Below are 15,516 nucleotides of genomic sequence, written 5' to 3' on the forward strand. Positions count from 1 at the left end.
TCTAAAACCTGACTGTCTCTTTCGCCCTTTCCTTCACGTCCTCCCACTTTCCTTTGAAAACTGCTTTCCCGTCGCACATTTCCTCCTTTACAACGTCTCCCTCATTATTCAGGAGGAGGCCACTGGACACCGTGAGGATCCCTCCAGTGTTACGCCAACCCAGCAGAGTCTCCGTCCAGTCAGAGAACCAGCAGGACTCATCCCTCACTCCTGCTGGCTTCAAAAGGGTGTGTACGACAACAGGAAGCCTTCTGTGATGTCACAAAGGGCACTGACGATATTAAGCAATGGTAAATTAAAAAAAAAAAAAAATGGAACGCTCTCCGCCTGGATCTGCCTCCCTGAACACAAACCTTGGAGCTAAATGGAATGCACCATAACATTGAAGCCTTTCTGGCAGGAGGCTGTAAACAGTGGGCTATATATGTTTCATCCCACTAGATATGTTTTTTTTCTCTAGCTACGATGCCGCAGTGTGCAACACTGAACTGTTGTCAAACTAATAGTGTGTCCTCGCCAGATGGTTTCTGATGCAGCGTCTACAGCGCTAAAAAACAAAACAGTCGACAAAAGGCATCTCACACAAGAGGGATGAAGGGATGCACTCTGTGCTTACAAGTAAACTGTTTTTTTTTTCCCTCTGTTGTTTTTCACCCCTCCCCCACCACCACCACCACCTCATAACACGGACGCACGCTCCCGAATCTCTTTCATCATTATTCCTGTTAACGATCAGCGCGCCGCTCCCAGACGCTCTTTGTTTTCCCACAGATCACACCGCTTGCATCCAAAGTAGCCTCTGATTTAACTTTCTCTTTCATCCAGCACGCACACACTCACACACACACACACACAAACACATACACATACACAAACACCACGCTCCACTGCGGTTGTCTGAAATGATTAGCAGGCTGCAGGCAAACTCAACTTTGGCCTGACAAACCTGTTGATTTGACAGCCGTGCGGAAGGACGGCGGAGGGGAAAAAAGAAAGAAACGTCACTAGAGAGGGATTGCAAAGGGGAAGGAAGCAGGAGTGTGTGTGTGTGTGTGTGGGGATGGGGGGTTGGGGGGCTTGAGGGGGGGAGTGGGAGGCAATGAAGGGTGTAATTGGTGGAGGGAAGTCGGGCGTGCAGCGTTGTTGGCGAGCTGCATCCCTTTCCCGCATCGTTCTTTTCTATTCACTCCGTCCCTCCTCCACACACCCCCACCCCTCTCATCGCCCGCCTGGGCCACGCCCACCCTCATCAGCAGAAGAGTGCGGCCACACCCACCCAAATATCTCCACTACTTGTCTTTTGCCACTTTCCCACGAAAATTAGCGGGTTGATGCATTTTTTTTTTATTTTTTTTATTTTTTTGTTTACACGGGTCAACGGGCTAACAATTGGAATTTGGCACCTTTCCCACTGACCAAAACCAGGACGCTGTCACCCCCTGCTGGCAAGCTGGGTAGTCTCCACTTTCACGGCTGCATGTGTGCTGACGTCATCACGCTGAGGTCGCGTTGATGAAGTGCGACAGAATTCAGGGAAGTAAACAATGGAGAGCACCATGGAAGCGAGTCCGGCGGTGGTCGGTGTACTTTCTTGTTGGGCTTGAGACTTGAGACGCTTCACCGTCTTGCCAGTGCTGCAACATGCCGAATGAATCCGGTGTCGAACGCAAAGCTGAGCTTTTTTTTCGGTGCGTGACATACGCCGCGACTGGCGCGATATTATGACGTAGCGCACGTGGCGCTCAACGTTACCACGTAAATTAGCGCGCTGACACGGGTCAGGCTCTGCCACTGCAAGCCGATCGGAGCCAAGTCGATTAAAGCCGATTTTGCTTGCCGGGTTGTTTGATGCTGGTTGGTGAGCCTATCCCACTGCTACCAAATGCTGACTGTTAGCGGGTTTGAACAGGGTTTTTGGCCAGTGGGAAAAGGGCTTCTCTTGACGTCGCCCTGCAGCTCTGCACTGAAAGAGACGTGAATAGCGAAAAAACTACCTGCAAAATCGACAGAGCTGAAACTAGCACAATTGGATGTGTGTGTGTGTGTGTGTGTGTGTGTGTGTGGCAGAGGGCATCTTCAAGTGTCTATGTGTGGACGTCGGTCCTCTCAGCTGTCAGTGTGCGCGTGCGCTCAGGCACAGCCAGCATCCCGCCGCACACGCTGACAAACAGCTGCGAGCGCTCGCAACAACCTCGTGTCCGGGAAACACCAACGGCCGTGGGGGAACCAACCGGCCGCAGTGGTTCCACATGACAGGAAGCTAATAGGAACTCTCGTGACGACGGCTTCCTACGGAGCTCTGCAGAGGACCGTCACTGAAACGCAGAGGAGGAGCAGAACGAGTGCCGCCGCCACTTCCTGTCAGCTGACAGCAAACGGACGCTACAATTCACACTGACGAATCAAAACTGCCCAACACAAGGTTGTTGTTGCCAACTATATTGTGCACTCAATGGCCAAATTTTATTTTAAAAAGAGAAAAACTTTCGGGTTCCATTTTATTGGCATTAATAACCTAATCACTGCACTGCTTAAACGTCACGTTAGCAGGTGGTAATAAATTAATTAATGAATACATATATAAACAAATTTCATATAGGCATGCATTGGAAATACAAACTATACTGAGCGTCTTCCCACATTAGAAAATAACACTCGGCTCCTTTTGCCTTTTCCATCTTTGGGCCAGCGTGAGCGCAGTGCATGGTGGGATATATTTCCGGGTTTGTGACCATCGGTTGTACACTACTTTTAGTGATGCATTGTGGCATACATTGTGTGGACTATATAGTGAATACCGATGTTGAACAGCACGACAAAATGGCTTGTCCGCCATATAGGACACAGTCAGTAAGTTTCTGCTGACGGAAGCTCAGAATACGATGCAAGCAGCATGAAAGCGTGGATTCGAGAGCTTGCCATCACGGATGTTCAGCCGATAGGTCAGCAGCAGCTCTGTGACGGTGTCACGTCAGTCTGGAGCCACATCTCTTTCACGCGTTTCCAATACTAGATCTGTGGAAACTTGCTATTGCAGAAGGTAAAAGGAACCAATCCTAATGAGGTGATGGAGGAGCCACTTCCTGTCTTTCACATCACATGGTCTTTTTGCCGGCTCCCACCTGTGCACTGTTCCGCTTTCAACGACCTTTGTAACATCCAAACCTGAGTGTTTGTTACATTGGCAGCTGCTCTGTGTCACTTGCCACAAGCGCGTGTGTGCGTGTGTGTGTGGGTTGTCGTGGGTGGATGCGGGTGCAGCACGGTGTTAATGGGCCTGTTTGGACCAGACGGCAGCTTGAAACATCACTTTAATTAAAGCGGAGAGGCGGCTCTGCCACCGTCTCTGATTGACTCGCACGTGTCGGCAACGAGCCGCTACAGTGCTTCCATAAATAGTGTTGCGCCTGCTGCAACTATTAATCGCCACAGCGCCAAGTAGCCCGGCTCCTGTAATAATTTGCTTCATGCTAAAAAACAAAAAAAGAAAACACACACCTAATGAATTAAGAGCATGAAATGGTGAAAGAAAGAAGCAGTTTTATTTGACTATTTCACAGTCGGTCTATGCCATGTGACCAAAAGGCTTTTTTTGAATGTTTTGGAGAAAACATGTAAAAATCCAAAGTTAAATTACAGGGTGAAAAAAAAAGAATTCAGGAGCTCTGCATCCATCTTGAAAAGCTCGCTACCAAAAACGAATCTTTTCTCAGACGGCTCCTCCGTTAAACGCGACCTCTCACCTCGCGCGACTCTCGGCTTACGAGCCACTGTGTGCAGAAGCTGCGACAGCGACACAGCCAGACGCGCTGCAGACGCCGTGTTGTGACACCGAACCCTCCACGTGTGGATTGATTCGCCATGTCACGACGAGGCGGCGCCCAGCCGGGCCAAACGCTCCGCCGCGCCATCAAGAAAACGCTCATCATTACGCCGCGATGCGCCGACAGATTGCTGCTTCATAACAGCTTCTTTTTTTCCCCTCCTCTTCCTCCTCCTCCTCCTCCTCCTCCTCGGTTCGCAGAGAGGAGAGCGGAACGCGCGAACGCACCGCGTGACAGATAGCATCTTGGCGCGGCGCCGCAGCTGCCACCGCAGCGCCGCTGATGGCTTTTCAATGTAGCGGCTGCAGTAATTTTCCATAAGCCCGTGTGACTAATGGCGTAAACAATGGAGCTGAATGTTCCTGTTATGGGCCCATTATGGCACTATCAGAGCGGGCGCGCAAAGACGGATGCCTCTGATCAGCGCTTCATTGTGGCAGCCAGGTGCGAGGAAGACGACGACGACAACGAGGACGAGGAGGAGGAGGGGGGGGGGGGGGTTCGGCTCTTCGAGTGTGTGCGCGCGCGTGTGCGAGACACAGCGCGAGGCAGAGGAGGAGGTAAAAGAGAAGAGATAACGGACGGAAGTGAAGAGGAAAACGGAGGACACTGAATCGATGAGAGCCACGCCCAAAGGAACAAAGCAGACGCTGGGTTTTTTTTCTTTGGCTGGAGAAGTGTTGGACCCGCAGCACCGTTTCAGCCAAGCCGCCCAGATGTGATGCACGTCATGCAGCGGTTACCTCGTTTACACAATGGGCTTTCCCAGATGCGGCGGGCGGCCTCGGATGCTGGAGATGGGGGGTGGGGGGGGGGGGGAGTCAAAATCAACAGGTTAGACACCTTGGCCAACGCCTACAAAGTTGGAGAATTCACGACAGGGACGTGACGAAGGGCAAAGAGGAGAGGAAGTTTTCACAAAGGGTGGAGTGAGTGTGAGTTCCGTTAGATTGGATCACAGCACAACGACTGATAGGATCTGATCCAGTGGAGATTAGCGCTGCAGCACCACAAGTACAGTGTCATTGGAATGAGTCACACACAGACACACTCACACACAACTATAAACACACACAACACCACAACTGACAAGGAGCCTCGTTCAGGTAATTGAGGCCCAGAAACTGCAGGAGAACCAGAACATCATCAACATTCCAGCAGATGAACGACAGTGACACAATCCATCATCTGCATAAGTGATGATTTGGTTCATATGGGTCTGAGCCGGCTGTTTAGTTGTCAGGTTTCCATTTGTGACGCTCTTGAGTCAAACAATGTCATTCATTCATATTTGAATGATGTTTGAATGTGATTTTGAGCAAAACCGGTCAGGGCAGTTCTCATCTTGGTCTGACCTTTCGTCTTCATCCTGTAACTTAAAAAGAAGAACAGCCACGACACCATAGGCTCCATATTTAAATACTTTGAACTTGTGCAGGAACTTTAACATATATATTTTAGCGTTTTGTTTCTCCAACCATGCTTTCAAAATTTTGTAGAAAAAGGGAGAATCAATAACCAATTGAATAATAAAGTTACATTAAAAAAATAAAATTTGCTTGCACCCTCACTTTGTGCACCCAGCCCTCTATTTATCGACTGAAAACCTGACAACAGTCTGAAAACGGATCCTGTTCCATTACTGGTTGTTGCTTTGGATCCACACCCTTCGTCCAGTGTGTTGCCGCGGCTGCTGCTGTTGTTTGTTTGTTCGCTGGTGATATGTTAAGAAAAGAGGCACCGGATGACAGATAAAATCTAAAAAGGCTCCTAATCCATTACGGCGGTGGGTGTTCTGGGAAAATGGGGTGAGGAGGAGGAGGAGGAGGAGGAGGAGGAGGAGGTTCGGAGTCAGAGGGGGAGGTGAGAGGAAAGAGAGGAGACGGCCGAGATGCATTTCCCACATCCATCTGGCTCCCTGTGGCTCTATTGATTTTCAGCAAGTTCGGCTTCCAAAATAAAAGTCATCAAACTAACTTCCCTCGGTCCTTATGAAGCACTTTAGGCACAAATCTTCTGTTGTTGACTATAAGGAAAATTTGCAATTGAAAACACAAAAGACTTATTTATCATTATCATTATTTAAGTAGAAATCATGTAGTTCACTGTGGAAGAATCTGCCAATGCATGAGAAGCTGAGTTATTCTTCTGCTCCTTCTGCTCCTCTGGTCGGCTTCTGCTTTGAGACCTCGCTGCTCACTCAACTCCCACCAGAGGGTATCTGGTGGGAATCAGGGGTAAAACGATTGAGAAAACGCCCCCCTGCTGTCAATCACGGATCACAAAGAGCCAATTAAAGATGTGACACGTGCCGGCGTGTGAACAGCTCGCAGTGACAGGACACAACGACAACGACAACGACAACAACAACAACAACAACAACAACAACAACAGCTTGAAGCAAGACTGAAACAGGGTCAGAATGTCATCGTGTCAAAACGGTCACATGGTCCCGAGACGCACCAGCTGCAGCCACGGCGTCCTGCCATGACTTCCCAGGACGTAAAAAAAAAAAAAAAAAAAAACAGGCCCACAGCTGGCAGGTCGACCCGCCAGCCCAATTAACTGGCCAATTACACTCGCAAATGTGCTGCGCAAAAAAACGAAATGACATAAAAAATGCGCCGTCAATTCGGTGCGAACCCGAAGGCGAGGCCAGATGCGCCGACGCGACTCGGGCGCTCCCTCAAACACGCGCAGAAGGAGCGAGATGGAAATGGCCGACAGCTGCGTCGGGTTGCGTGGCAGCGACTGCAGGGAGCGCACAGCCACGCTGACGGCACGTCTCGCAAGGTAAACGTGCATCTGGTGCCACTGCGGGGCAACAAACTCCCCCCCCCAAAAAAATCAAGTTCATTTAAATTCTGCACGCCGCCGATCATGCTGGAGGTGAGAGGTAGGAAACGCCAGGGTTTTTCTTTGGTGCGTGTTATTGTGTGGTCTGGCAGGCAAACGCAAGGTGTGTCCCAGGTCGCACGCCTCTCTGCTAAACACTTAATGTTTTCAAGTGGACGAGTGCTAATGCTAGTATTTGTTAGCCCGCAAAGCCCGAAAAAGAGCTAATGTTTTGTTTTTTTTATAAATCACTTTTTACGTAATTTTTCTCCCGAAACTTTAAGCTTCTCACGTTTCATGGCGATTTCCTCCCGATGCTCTACAGTAACACCTTAAACACTGGGTGCAAAATAACTCGACCTTATCACATCACAACCTCGACTTTAGAAATGTCAAGTGCCTCTTTTCCAAAGGAGTCTGCAGCTCCAGCTTCACTAATTCTTTTCCCGCTAAAAACTTGTCATTCCGCTGGTGTGCAGGGAGGGCAGGCTGAGGGCGTCATCTGGAGCCGACAAATGAAGCTGAACTCTGCAGTGTTTCGGAACGACGTGCAGTTCAGGTGGATGCTGACTAACTACCCGCCCCAACCACTGGCGACATTGATCAATAAGCCGCCGTGTCAGTGCTTCCCGAACGAGTTAATACGTTTCGGTTCCAAGCCCAAGAACACGCGTTTTCCTCCAGCCAGAATTGAATGACAAACGGGCGTGCAACTCACTGACGTGAGGGAAGGGAGGGAGGACTCGGGTCTAGTGGTTGGGTGGTGTTGGAGTGGGCGGAGTCTTACCAAATCTCTGTGGCATTGCGTCTGGGCGGGCTCGACGTTCTAGAGGAAGGAGTTGGGGGTGGGGCAAGAAGAGGAGAGGCAAAAATTATCAAGCTAAAGATCTTCATTGGCAACAAAAGCAAACAGAAGAAGAAAAAGATTTTCAGATTTTTAAAAAATAACATTTATTGCCGCTCTCATTTACATTAATCAATCAAACTAAATAAATAAATATATAAATAAAAAATTTATTTTCTTGTTTTTTTTTACATAAGCAAGTCACTATAAAATAAAGAAGAAGAAGAAGAATTTTTGACTTTTACAACCACCCTTTATATACAAAACAAATTGGAAATTGTAAATATTTGCACAAAGACTTAAAAGAAGAAAAAGAAGCAAAGGAAGAAGATAAAGAGAAAAAGAAAACAGAAGAACGAGGAGGAAGAGGGAAACTTCTAGATGAGTAGGTGAACACAGCCACTACATGGGTATGGATGAACGCAGGGGATGACAATGACACATTCAAAAGAAACAGACTCGGGTTCACTGCAGGATTAAAGCGTTCACATCCCAAAGTCAGATGAGGCTACAGACCAAAGTGACCAAAGGAGGATGGTTAAGGACGCCCCCCTGCGGCCTCTCTGTTGCAGCTTTGGTGCGGCTGCGTGTCAACCAGGCGCAAGACGACCAACCAAAGCGAACTTTGGAGCAGCGCAAAGCATGCTGGGATTTTTCCCACTGAAACTGATTTTGCTTCTGCGGAGGGAGATGAACGACTTCTCGTCTTGATCACATTTTCACGACGACTACAGTGGACAATTTTTTTTTTTTTTTTAGATACTATTATCATTATCATGATTATTATTATTACAGCGGGTGTTTGAGGCGAGCGGCCGGTTCCAACCTGCAGCGTGCGGCAGCTGCACCAATCAGACGACAGCTGCCGGCTGCCGCGTTTCCCCTCGTTTCGCACTACATTAGGCTAAATAAATAACTCTCGCTAGCTGCCACTTTTAATTCGCTCCGACTTGGCGAGAAAAGAAAAAAAATTGCCATTCACTCCTGAGAATCGGCTTATTATTTTCTATCAGCGGTCGGGGCCTCTGCTGCCACGCTGTTTGCGTTGCTACTCCTGGGATGAGTCACAGCTGCTGCGCAGCTCTGCTAGCACCGTCGGAGAAAGGCTGAAGCTGCTCGTTTTTATTTATTCTCTGCACGCCAGGGCCCCGTCCTGAACCATGTGACCTCAGCCTCCGCAGGTGAAAGATGGATCCCGGCAGCTAACTGCTAAACTATGTTGAGTCAGCCGGAATCGAGCGGCGCCACGGCATCTCTGGGCCGAACCGTAGCCGCGGCGGGCCGGTAGCCTCCTCGGCTTTCCCACCGTAATTGGCGCCAATCTGACGCCTGATTGACGCAGCTAGCAGGACGGGAGTGCCTGAATGCGGCGGAGACGCCCGGCAGAGAGGATCATTTACGGCTGCAGTGTGCAGCGACGCTAGCCAGCCGATAAGACGCACAGGCAGCGACGTGTTCGCCATCTTTGCAAAGAGTTTCGGCCCAGAAAGAGCGCGGTGTGGCGCGGCGTGTCTGTGTGTTAGCGCAACCTCATTAAGTATTCAAGCCAAAGCTGCTCTCGCTGCCTTTCGCCTGCCCCGCATCTCCACTCTCATCCCTGCATCCATCAATCCCGTGAGTCAAATGGGAAAAAAAGGAGAGATGGAGATAATGTGAACGGTAAAAAAGGAGGAGGAGGAGATAAGGAGTGAGGCTGCGCCTCCAGACGTCCTCTTCCACCTCCACCACCTCCTCCTCGGAGGCCGAGCTGCGGCCTGATAATGGAGTGAGGCGTCGGAGCGAGAACATCGATCTGCATCTCGCCTGGCGTGTTGTGTTAGCCCAGAAAGTGACACGACAACAGAGCGATCACTTCTGGGGATCTTTTCTTTATTATTTATTTCTTTTTTTATGCGACTGTGACAGCAGCAACACACACACACACACACACACACGCAGAACCTGCACTCGACCATGCATGGATGATGAGGAAGTGGAGGAAGAGGGGAAGGTGGAGGAGGATGAAGGGGGGGAGGGGGGGGGGGGGTGGTGTTGACAGGACGGAGGGGAAACGACAAACGTACCACTTCGCAAGGAAGGAAGGTGTCCTCCTGCCGTAGAACCACCAGCCCCACCGCCCCGCCCATGGGCGTGGCCCTGAGCAGTGACACCACCTCCTCCTGGGTCCGCCCATTCAGGTCCACACCGTTCACCTGAGCAGGGGAGAAAAATAGTTTTGTTTGGTTCGTGAGTGTAGTGCAGCTTGACAGGTTTATTATCGCTGTTTATAGTCGCCAGCTAAAATGATGCTTTGTTGGAAGTTCCACATGTTGGGAAGGGGGAAAAAAAAACAAGAGACAAGGGACAGCAACACCCCTTGTGACATCACAAGGGGTGCGTTTTAGCTCTCTTTTTGGTAAAGCAAGAGGCAAAAGTAACTGTAGCAATAGAGACAACATTCGACACGTTGAAAATATTTTCCATGACATTTGCATAACTTGGGCTCTTTAAATCTTTTTGGCTGCCAATGTGTAATACCCCGATCAGCCACCAGGCTAATCGGCGAAAAACAAACAAACATCAAAGGATTCTCGAGGTTTCACGTAAACACGTTGCCGTGAACCGTAATCCTTTATGTAAATGCGCTGCCATATCCCGACTTCAAAAGGCCGCCGCCAGACTCGGAGAAACAAACACTCTCCCCTGATTGGACTCCCCGAGTTTCTCCGTTTCCATATCGCGAGCTAGCAGGCAGATTCATTAAGAGCTCTTTAAATTCAGCCCATGAGAAATTTGGTCTGAGGTTCTTCGGTGGCAGCAGCGTCTGTGTGGTCGGGACTTTGCGTTTCGAGTCGAGCCTCCGCGTCAGACTCCACCCCTTTCACCCCCCCCCTCCAACCCAGCGCTCTCCTGACCAACTGACCTCCAGCAGCCTGTCTCCGGCCTTCAGTCGGCCGTCCTGGATGGCAGCTCCACGTGGCAGGATGTTCTTCACGTAGATGGGCGCCGAGCCACCGATGGGAACGTCCCGCGACGTGATGCTGAAGCCTAGCCCCTCGGGACCTGCAGGGGGCAGCGGTGAGTAGAGGCAAGGCGTTAGGACGGATAGAACCTGATGTTGTCCTACTGCCTCCGAAGCCCTGAAGCAATTAAAGATAATGACAGTGAAAATGTCTAAGCAGTGAGTAAACAATCAAGCGGATTAAGGGACCTCGTTAAAGGTGCGTTTAGTCATGTGACCAATTTCTCCCCTCCAACCGAGTTTAGGAGGCAGACACGTGCAGCCTCCTCCTGGTCCTGCTGGAATAAGACAATATTGTTTTTCCTGTGGCTGCCCCGGCAGTGACACAGCCACGATGAGGCTGGAGTGTCTGAGCTCGTTAATCTTTATTTCTATGGACGGATATGATGATATGTGTTTGTTTGTGTGGAAATGCCTGCCGCCCCCCCCACCGGGCTGCATCATCGCCGGCCATTTGGGAGGCCGGCCTGCGTCTCATATCGTTAATAATCCTGACAGACAAACATCAATTTCCGACTTTTAAGCCTGTTCAGGACAGGAAATGAAGAGAGATCCTCATCATGTCGGCGGACAGTCAGGGCAGTTTACAGAGAAACATTTTTTATTTGTTTTAAAGTTGAGTGATGGAATTTCTAAATAAAACCATGTGGACGGGCAGCTGAACCTGTAGACTTTGTCTGCTATTGACAGAAGCCAGAAACAGTGAAACCACCACCAGTGTGAATGTGTGACACTGGCTGCTGTTGTAGATTCTGACTTGGAAACATTTCAAACTCCAGGCTTCCCGTTTAGTTTGAAAGGGTGACATCACTTCCGTTCTCTTTTTTATACATATATATATATATATATATATATATATATATATGTCAGAGTTCAATTCTGACAGATAACTGCAGCATCTGCGCTAATCCGCTTAGCATTAGCCAGACTCGCGGGGCACTTCCTGTTTGTCTTTGTCCTCCTCTCGTGGCCTATGAGAGGAGCTCACCACGGCTGCTCTCTGGTTCTGCTGGAAGTGAAAGGCTGCTGACTGGCTAGAAAGAGGTTTCCTCTCAGATGTTGGCAGGATGGATTCATTCAAAGCCTACCAAAGAAATCTTAACGATCCGGACGCGAGTGTACGCCAATGCATCAACATACCGACGTCCTCGGGAATGTAATTAAAACCCGCTGTTGTGTTTGGAGGGTTTGTTTGAGGACCAGTGCCAGATGACTTAAAAAAAAAAAAAAAAAAAAAGGTGCTAACACGAGAACAATAATGAGCGTGCCATCCTACATCTGAACGCTGGCCACTAATCCTCAGCAGCCTGCCGCGGAGAGAAACAAAAACACTCGGTGATCCTGTTTCACATCCTCTCCCCTTTAATCCCCGACATTGACGAGCCAATCGACTTCCTGCAGGTGTACGAGACGCCCGCTGCCAAAAACGCCCCGAGCGTCAAAACTCGGAGGAGGATCCCTTAAACTCATTAGCTTAATGAAGACATACCTCAGCAATTTCCTCGGCGCGATGGCGGAATTCTTAAGACCGCTTTCGATTTCCGTCGGGATTCCTCTCTCTATCTTTATTTTTTTGGGCGAGGAGGCCGGATGCAGCCGCGTAAACAAGACGGGAGTTTTAATCTGCGCTCAGAGCCGCAGGCTAAAAGTCGGCGCTCAGACGAGCCAAGCGGTCTCTCGGGGGACTCGCCGCTAATCCCCTGAAAGCGTCTGCTTCGACAACAGGAAGCGAACGAAGGAACGACGGAGAGAAAAACACTCGTAGAAGTGTAGACTCTCGGAGAACCGAAGAGATCCAAAAGATGCAAAATTTCATTCATTTCAGACACACAGAGCATAAAACAAAGGATGGCGAGGGAATCTGGATACGACAAGCTGGGAGTTTTTAGGTTTTAGGGCTGTAGACGTTTTGGCAAGGGGTGGGGGTGGTAGTGGTGGTGGGGTGAGTTAGGGGGGTGGAGGTGGTGGGGGTTCAGAAAGCGCACGCCGAGGCGGCCCTGTCAGACTCTTTTGCTGCGGCATTTGACAGCACGCAGCGACCAGCGGCTGCTAAGCAACAAGCTCGCTCCGGCCCCTGAGATCTGGCACCGGCACCTGGCGTCCTGTTGGCGGCACCTGCGCCAGCTGTCAGTCAAAAACCCAGCGGGCCCGGCGTCTCCCCGTTCCACTGCTCAAAACCCGCCTCCCCACATACTGGTTCTGCACCAGTTTGCTGGACCGCTCACAGCATCAATGTCAAAAGAAAGGAAGAAAGAAGAAAAAAAGACACAGATTGTTTAAAGCCGGTTGCGTCATTGCTCACATTCTTCACGCTTTCATCACGTCGGCTTTTTGTCTTTCATCGCGGTTTCTCGCACTGCAACTGTTTTCAACACTTGTTCAAGACGAGCCGCAGTCAGGACGGGAAATTGCTGCTTATTCACTCGGAGTGTGGGGGGAAAGTAAAAAAGAAAAGGTCCTGGAACCCGTCAAGCCGGAATGCAAGAGAATGAGAGGAGGAGAATGATTCACAGCGGCTCCACAGAGAATCGGATGACGCTTTGAAAACAGAATGATGTAATACATCATGTGGGGACTGAGGGGCTTTTCTTACAATTTAGCACAGTGACAATAAAGAAGCTCTGAACATTTTTTTTTTGTTGTTGTTGACGCATCTTTGTCACGATTTGATGATTTAAAGGATGGACGGAAGATCACTGCAGCGTCGGGAGAACAAATCCCTTAAAATCCGAATTATGGTAATTTTGGTTATCAATAATTGGCTTTTAACTTAGGCTTGTATTTCCAGTGTGTTTGAGTTGTGATGTCCAACAACAGCATGCGGCTTTCCATCAACCTCAAAATGATCAGAGGGATGGGAAAGTTCACTGTTGTGTGAGTGTTGCAGAAAGATTTTTAAGCTTTGAAAACATTTGTTCTGCGTTTACAAGTCACGTGATCAGTAGCAACTGGCTCCAAAAGGTCTGCTGCACCACTACATTTCCCATTTTAGTGTGACACTGGCCTAAAATAAGACGGAGCAAGTTTTTCTGTCCACTGTCCTGCTGCAAACGTCATCGATTAGCACCTTCCAAAAAATCCCTGAAAGTCGAACTTCTTTCCCTCACCTTTCTTCAGCTGGATGTTGAGCCTCCTCCCGACCTTCTTGGTGAAGCCCGTTGGTGTGGAGGTCATCGCCCTCTGAGGCGAGTGGGCGTGTCCCATCGGAGGCTTGGCGGCTGAGACCGCCGGGTGAGTCAGCGTCGGGTAGCCGTCCGTCTGATCCACGTGGACCAGCGGGTGAGGATGTTGGTGGTTTTGCGAGCCGTGTCGGCTCATCCTCTGGGGGGCGTGGTCGATGCTGGAGGTGGTGCTGCCCGTCAGCGAGTCCGGGCTGAAGCGGCCCGAGGCGTAGGCCGGGTTCCTCTCGGCGTGGGACAGCTGCTCGTAGTGGGCCTTCATGGACGACGGCACCACGTGGAACATGATGACGGGCGAACGCATGGCCTGACGGAACATGTTCTGGGCTCTGGAAACAAAAACACAGTTCAACTCAACACCATTTCATCCGTTTGCTGTACAGACTAGCTCCACCCACCCATTAGAACCTTCACATGTGGTTCTGTGTGGCCTGCTAAGACATACAATCAGCCAAAATAATGACAACAGGTAAAGAAAAACGTGTATAAATATTTCATTTGTACACGCACTTCTGCACATATAGAGATTTGATCAAATTACGACAACACTGTGTTGTACAATGTTTTCCCAACTGGCATCATGAATGTAGCATGAACAAGTGCTGAGGTAACAAATGTTACCCAAGCAGTAACCAGTGACCAACACTCGGAGCATCTCTTGTAATAACACAGGCCAAAGATAACTTGCGTTAATCTCGTGTTGTCTAAATACATTTAGTATTGAAATATTTATACAAGTTTTTCTTTTCCTGATGTGCGAGTACATTTTGGTGAGAAAGTGTCATCAGGGATCAGCGACAGAGTCGAAAACAAGCAACACCTAACAAGTGCTAAAATGCATTGACGTCTCTGTTGCCCATTGCTAAATATCTGTCTGCTTACGGCGCTGGTAATGGGTACAGGAAGTCCAACATTATGTTTCTTCTCGGCGACCGCAGAACGTATGTTTTCCTATGCAACAGCCTTCGTCACTCAGAGACGGAATTGAACCCCCGGTGAGTTTAAGGCGTATAGGGGACGGGCTGAAAACGGGTTGAGGCTCAAATAATTCCTCAACACTCTTACCTCCGCACTTGTCAGCGCAAACCTGCTCATTAAAGCTCTCCGCAGCCTCATCACAAACATAAATTCCATCTTCACCCAGCGAGCAGTCTGACATGATAATTAATACTCATTGCCGGCGTGAGTGGCTCTAAAAAGGAAACCAAACCCTCCCTGACAGCTCCATCACATAATCCCCTCATTTGGCTGCGGATGAAGGGGACCCCATCCCGTTGGATGGCTCGCACAAAATCCCCTTTAAAACCAAACCAACCCACCATCACCCTTCTCTCTGAGAGCTGACGTACAGTAGGTGTGAATGGAAACGGTATGAGGGCTGTCAGCACCATGAAGCACCCTTGTTAGAGACACCTGTTTCCATAAAGTTCTGACTCGGCGACGGCTTTTCCCTCATCCCTGTGACAGCTGCCCGGACGTCAGGGTGAGAGAGCGAGAGAGAGAGAGAGAGAGAGAGAGAGAGAGAGAAAACAAAGGGGCCCCGGAATTTCTAGAGCTCCCATAACATGTTTGAATGGCCGGAATTACATTGTGAAATTCCAAGCACATTTTTTCCCAGCCAATAATGACCTTCCCAGAGGAGGAATCAGGGTGTTTATGAGACAAAAGAGTAGCAGTGTGATCTGACCAACTCCGGAAACACGAACAGTTGTAATTTAAGTTATGAGTCAAAACATGAATGGGCTGAATATTACAGATTTATATCAATCTAAAGTTTGTCTGAACAACTCATACAAACACACTTGGGTGAAGTGTTGTGTTTCTTCCAAACAA

At 49.3% G+C, this 15,516-nt stretch overlaps 1 protein-coding gene across 4 annotated transcripts in view; it reads right to left on the reverse strand.

Moving 5' to 3' along the window:
* LOC142900288 (partitioning defective 3 homolog) overlaps positions 1-15,516 on the reverse strand; it is a 165,460-nt gene that overhangs the window by 72,044 nt on the left and 77,900 nt on the right. For 2 of the 4 annotated variants that reach the window (XM_076044487.1, XM_076044486.1), the window contains exons 9-13: positions 13,612-14,012; positions 10,406-10,545; positions 9,567-9,695; positions 7,447-7,485; positions 4,568-4,615 (exon numbers count right to left, since the gene is read on the reverse strand). In XM_076044487.1, the coding sequence (XP_075900602.1) occupies positions 4,568-4,615; positions 7,447-7,485; positions 9,567-9,695; positions 10,406-10,545; positions 13,612-14,012 (757 nt within the window). The remainder of the gene's footprint in view (positions 1-4,567; positions 4,616-7,446; positions 7,486-9,566; positions 9,696-10,405; positions 10,546-13,611; positions 14,013-15,516) is intronic. The other 2 variants (XM_076044489.1, XM_076044488.1) reach the window with 1 other exon arrangement.

The sequence above is a fragment of the Nelusetta ayraudi genome, unplaced genomic scaffold (assembly GCF_046127955.1).
Source record: "Nelusetta ayraudi isolate G7.1 ecotype Tasmania unplaced genomic scaffold, CSIRO-AGI_Nayr_v1 ptg000081l, whole genome shotgun sequence".
NCBI lineage: Eukaryota > Metazoa > Chordata > Actinopteri > Tetraodontiformes > Monacanthidae > Nelusetta > Nelusetta ayraudi.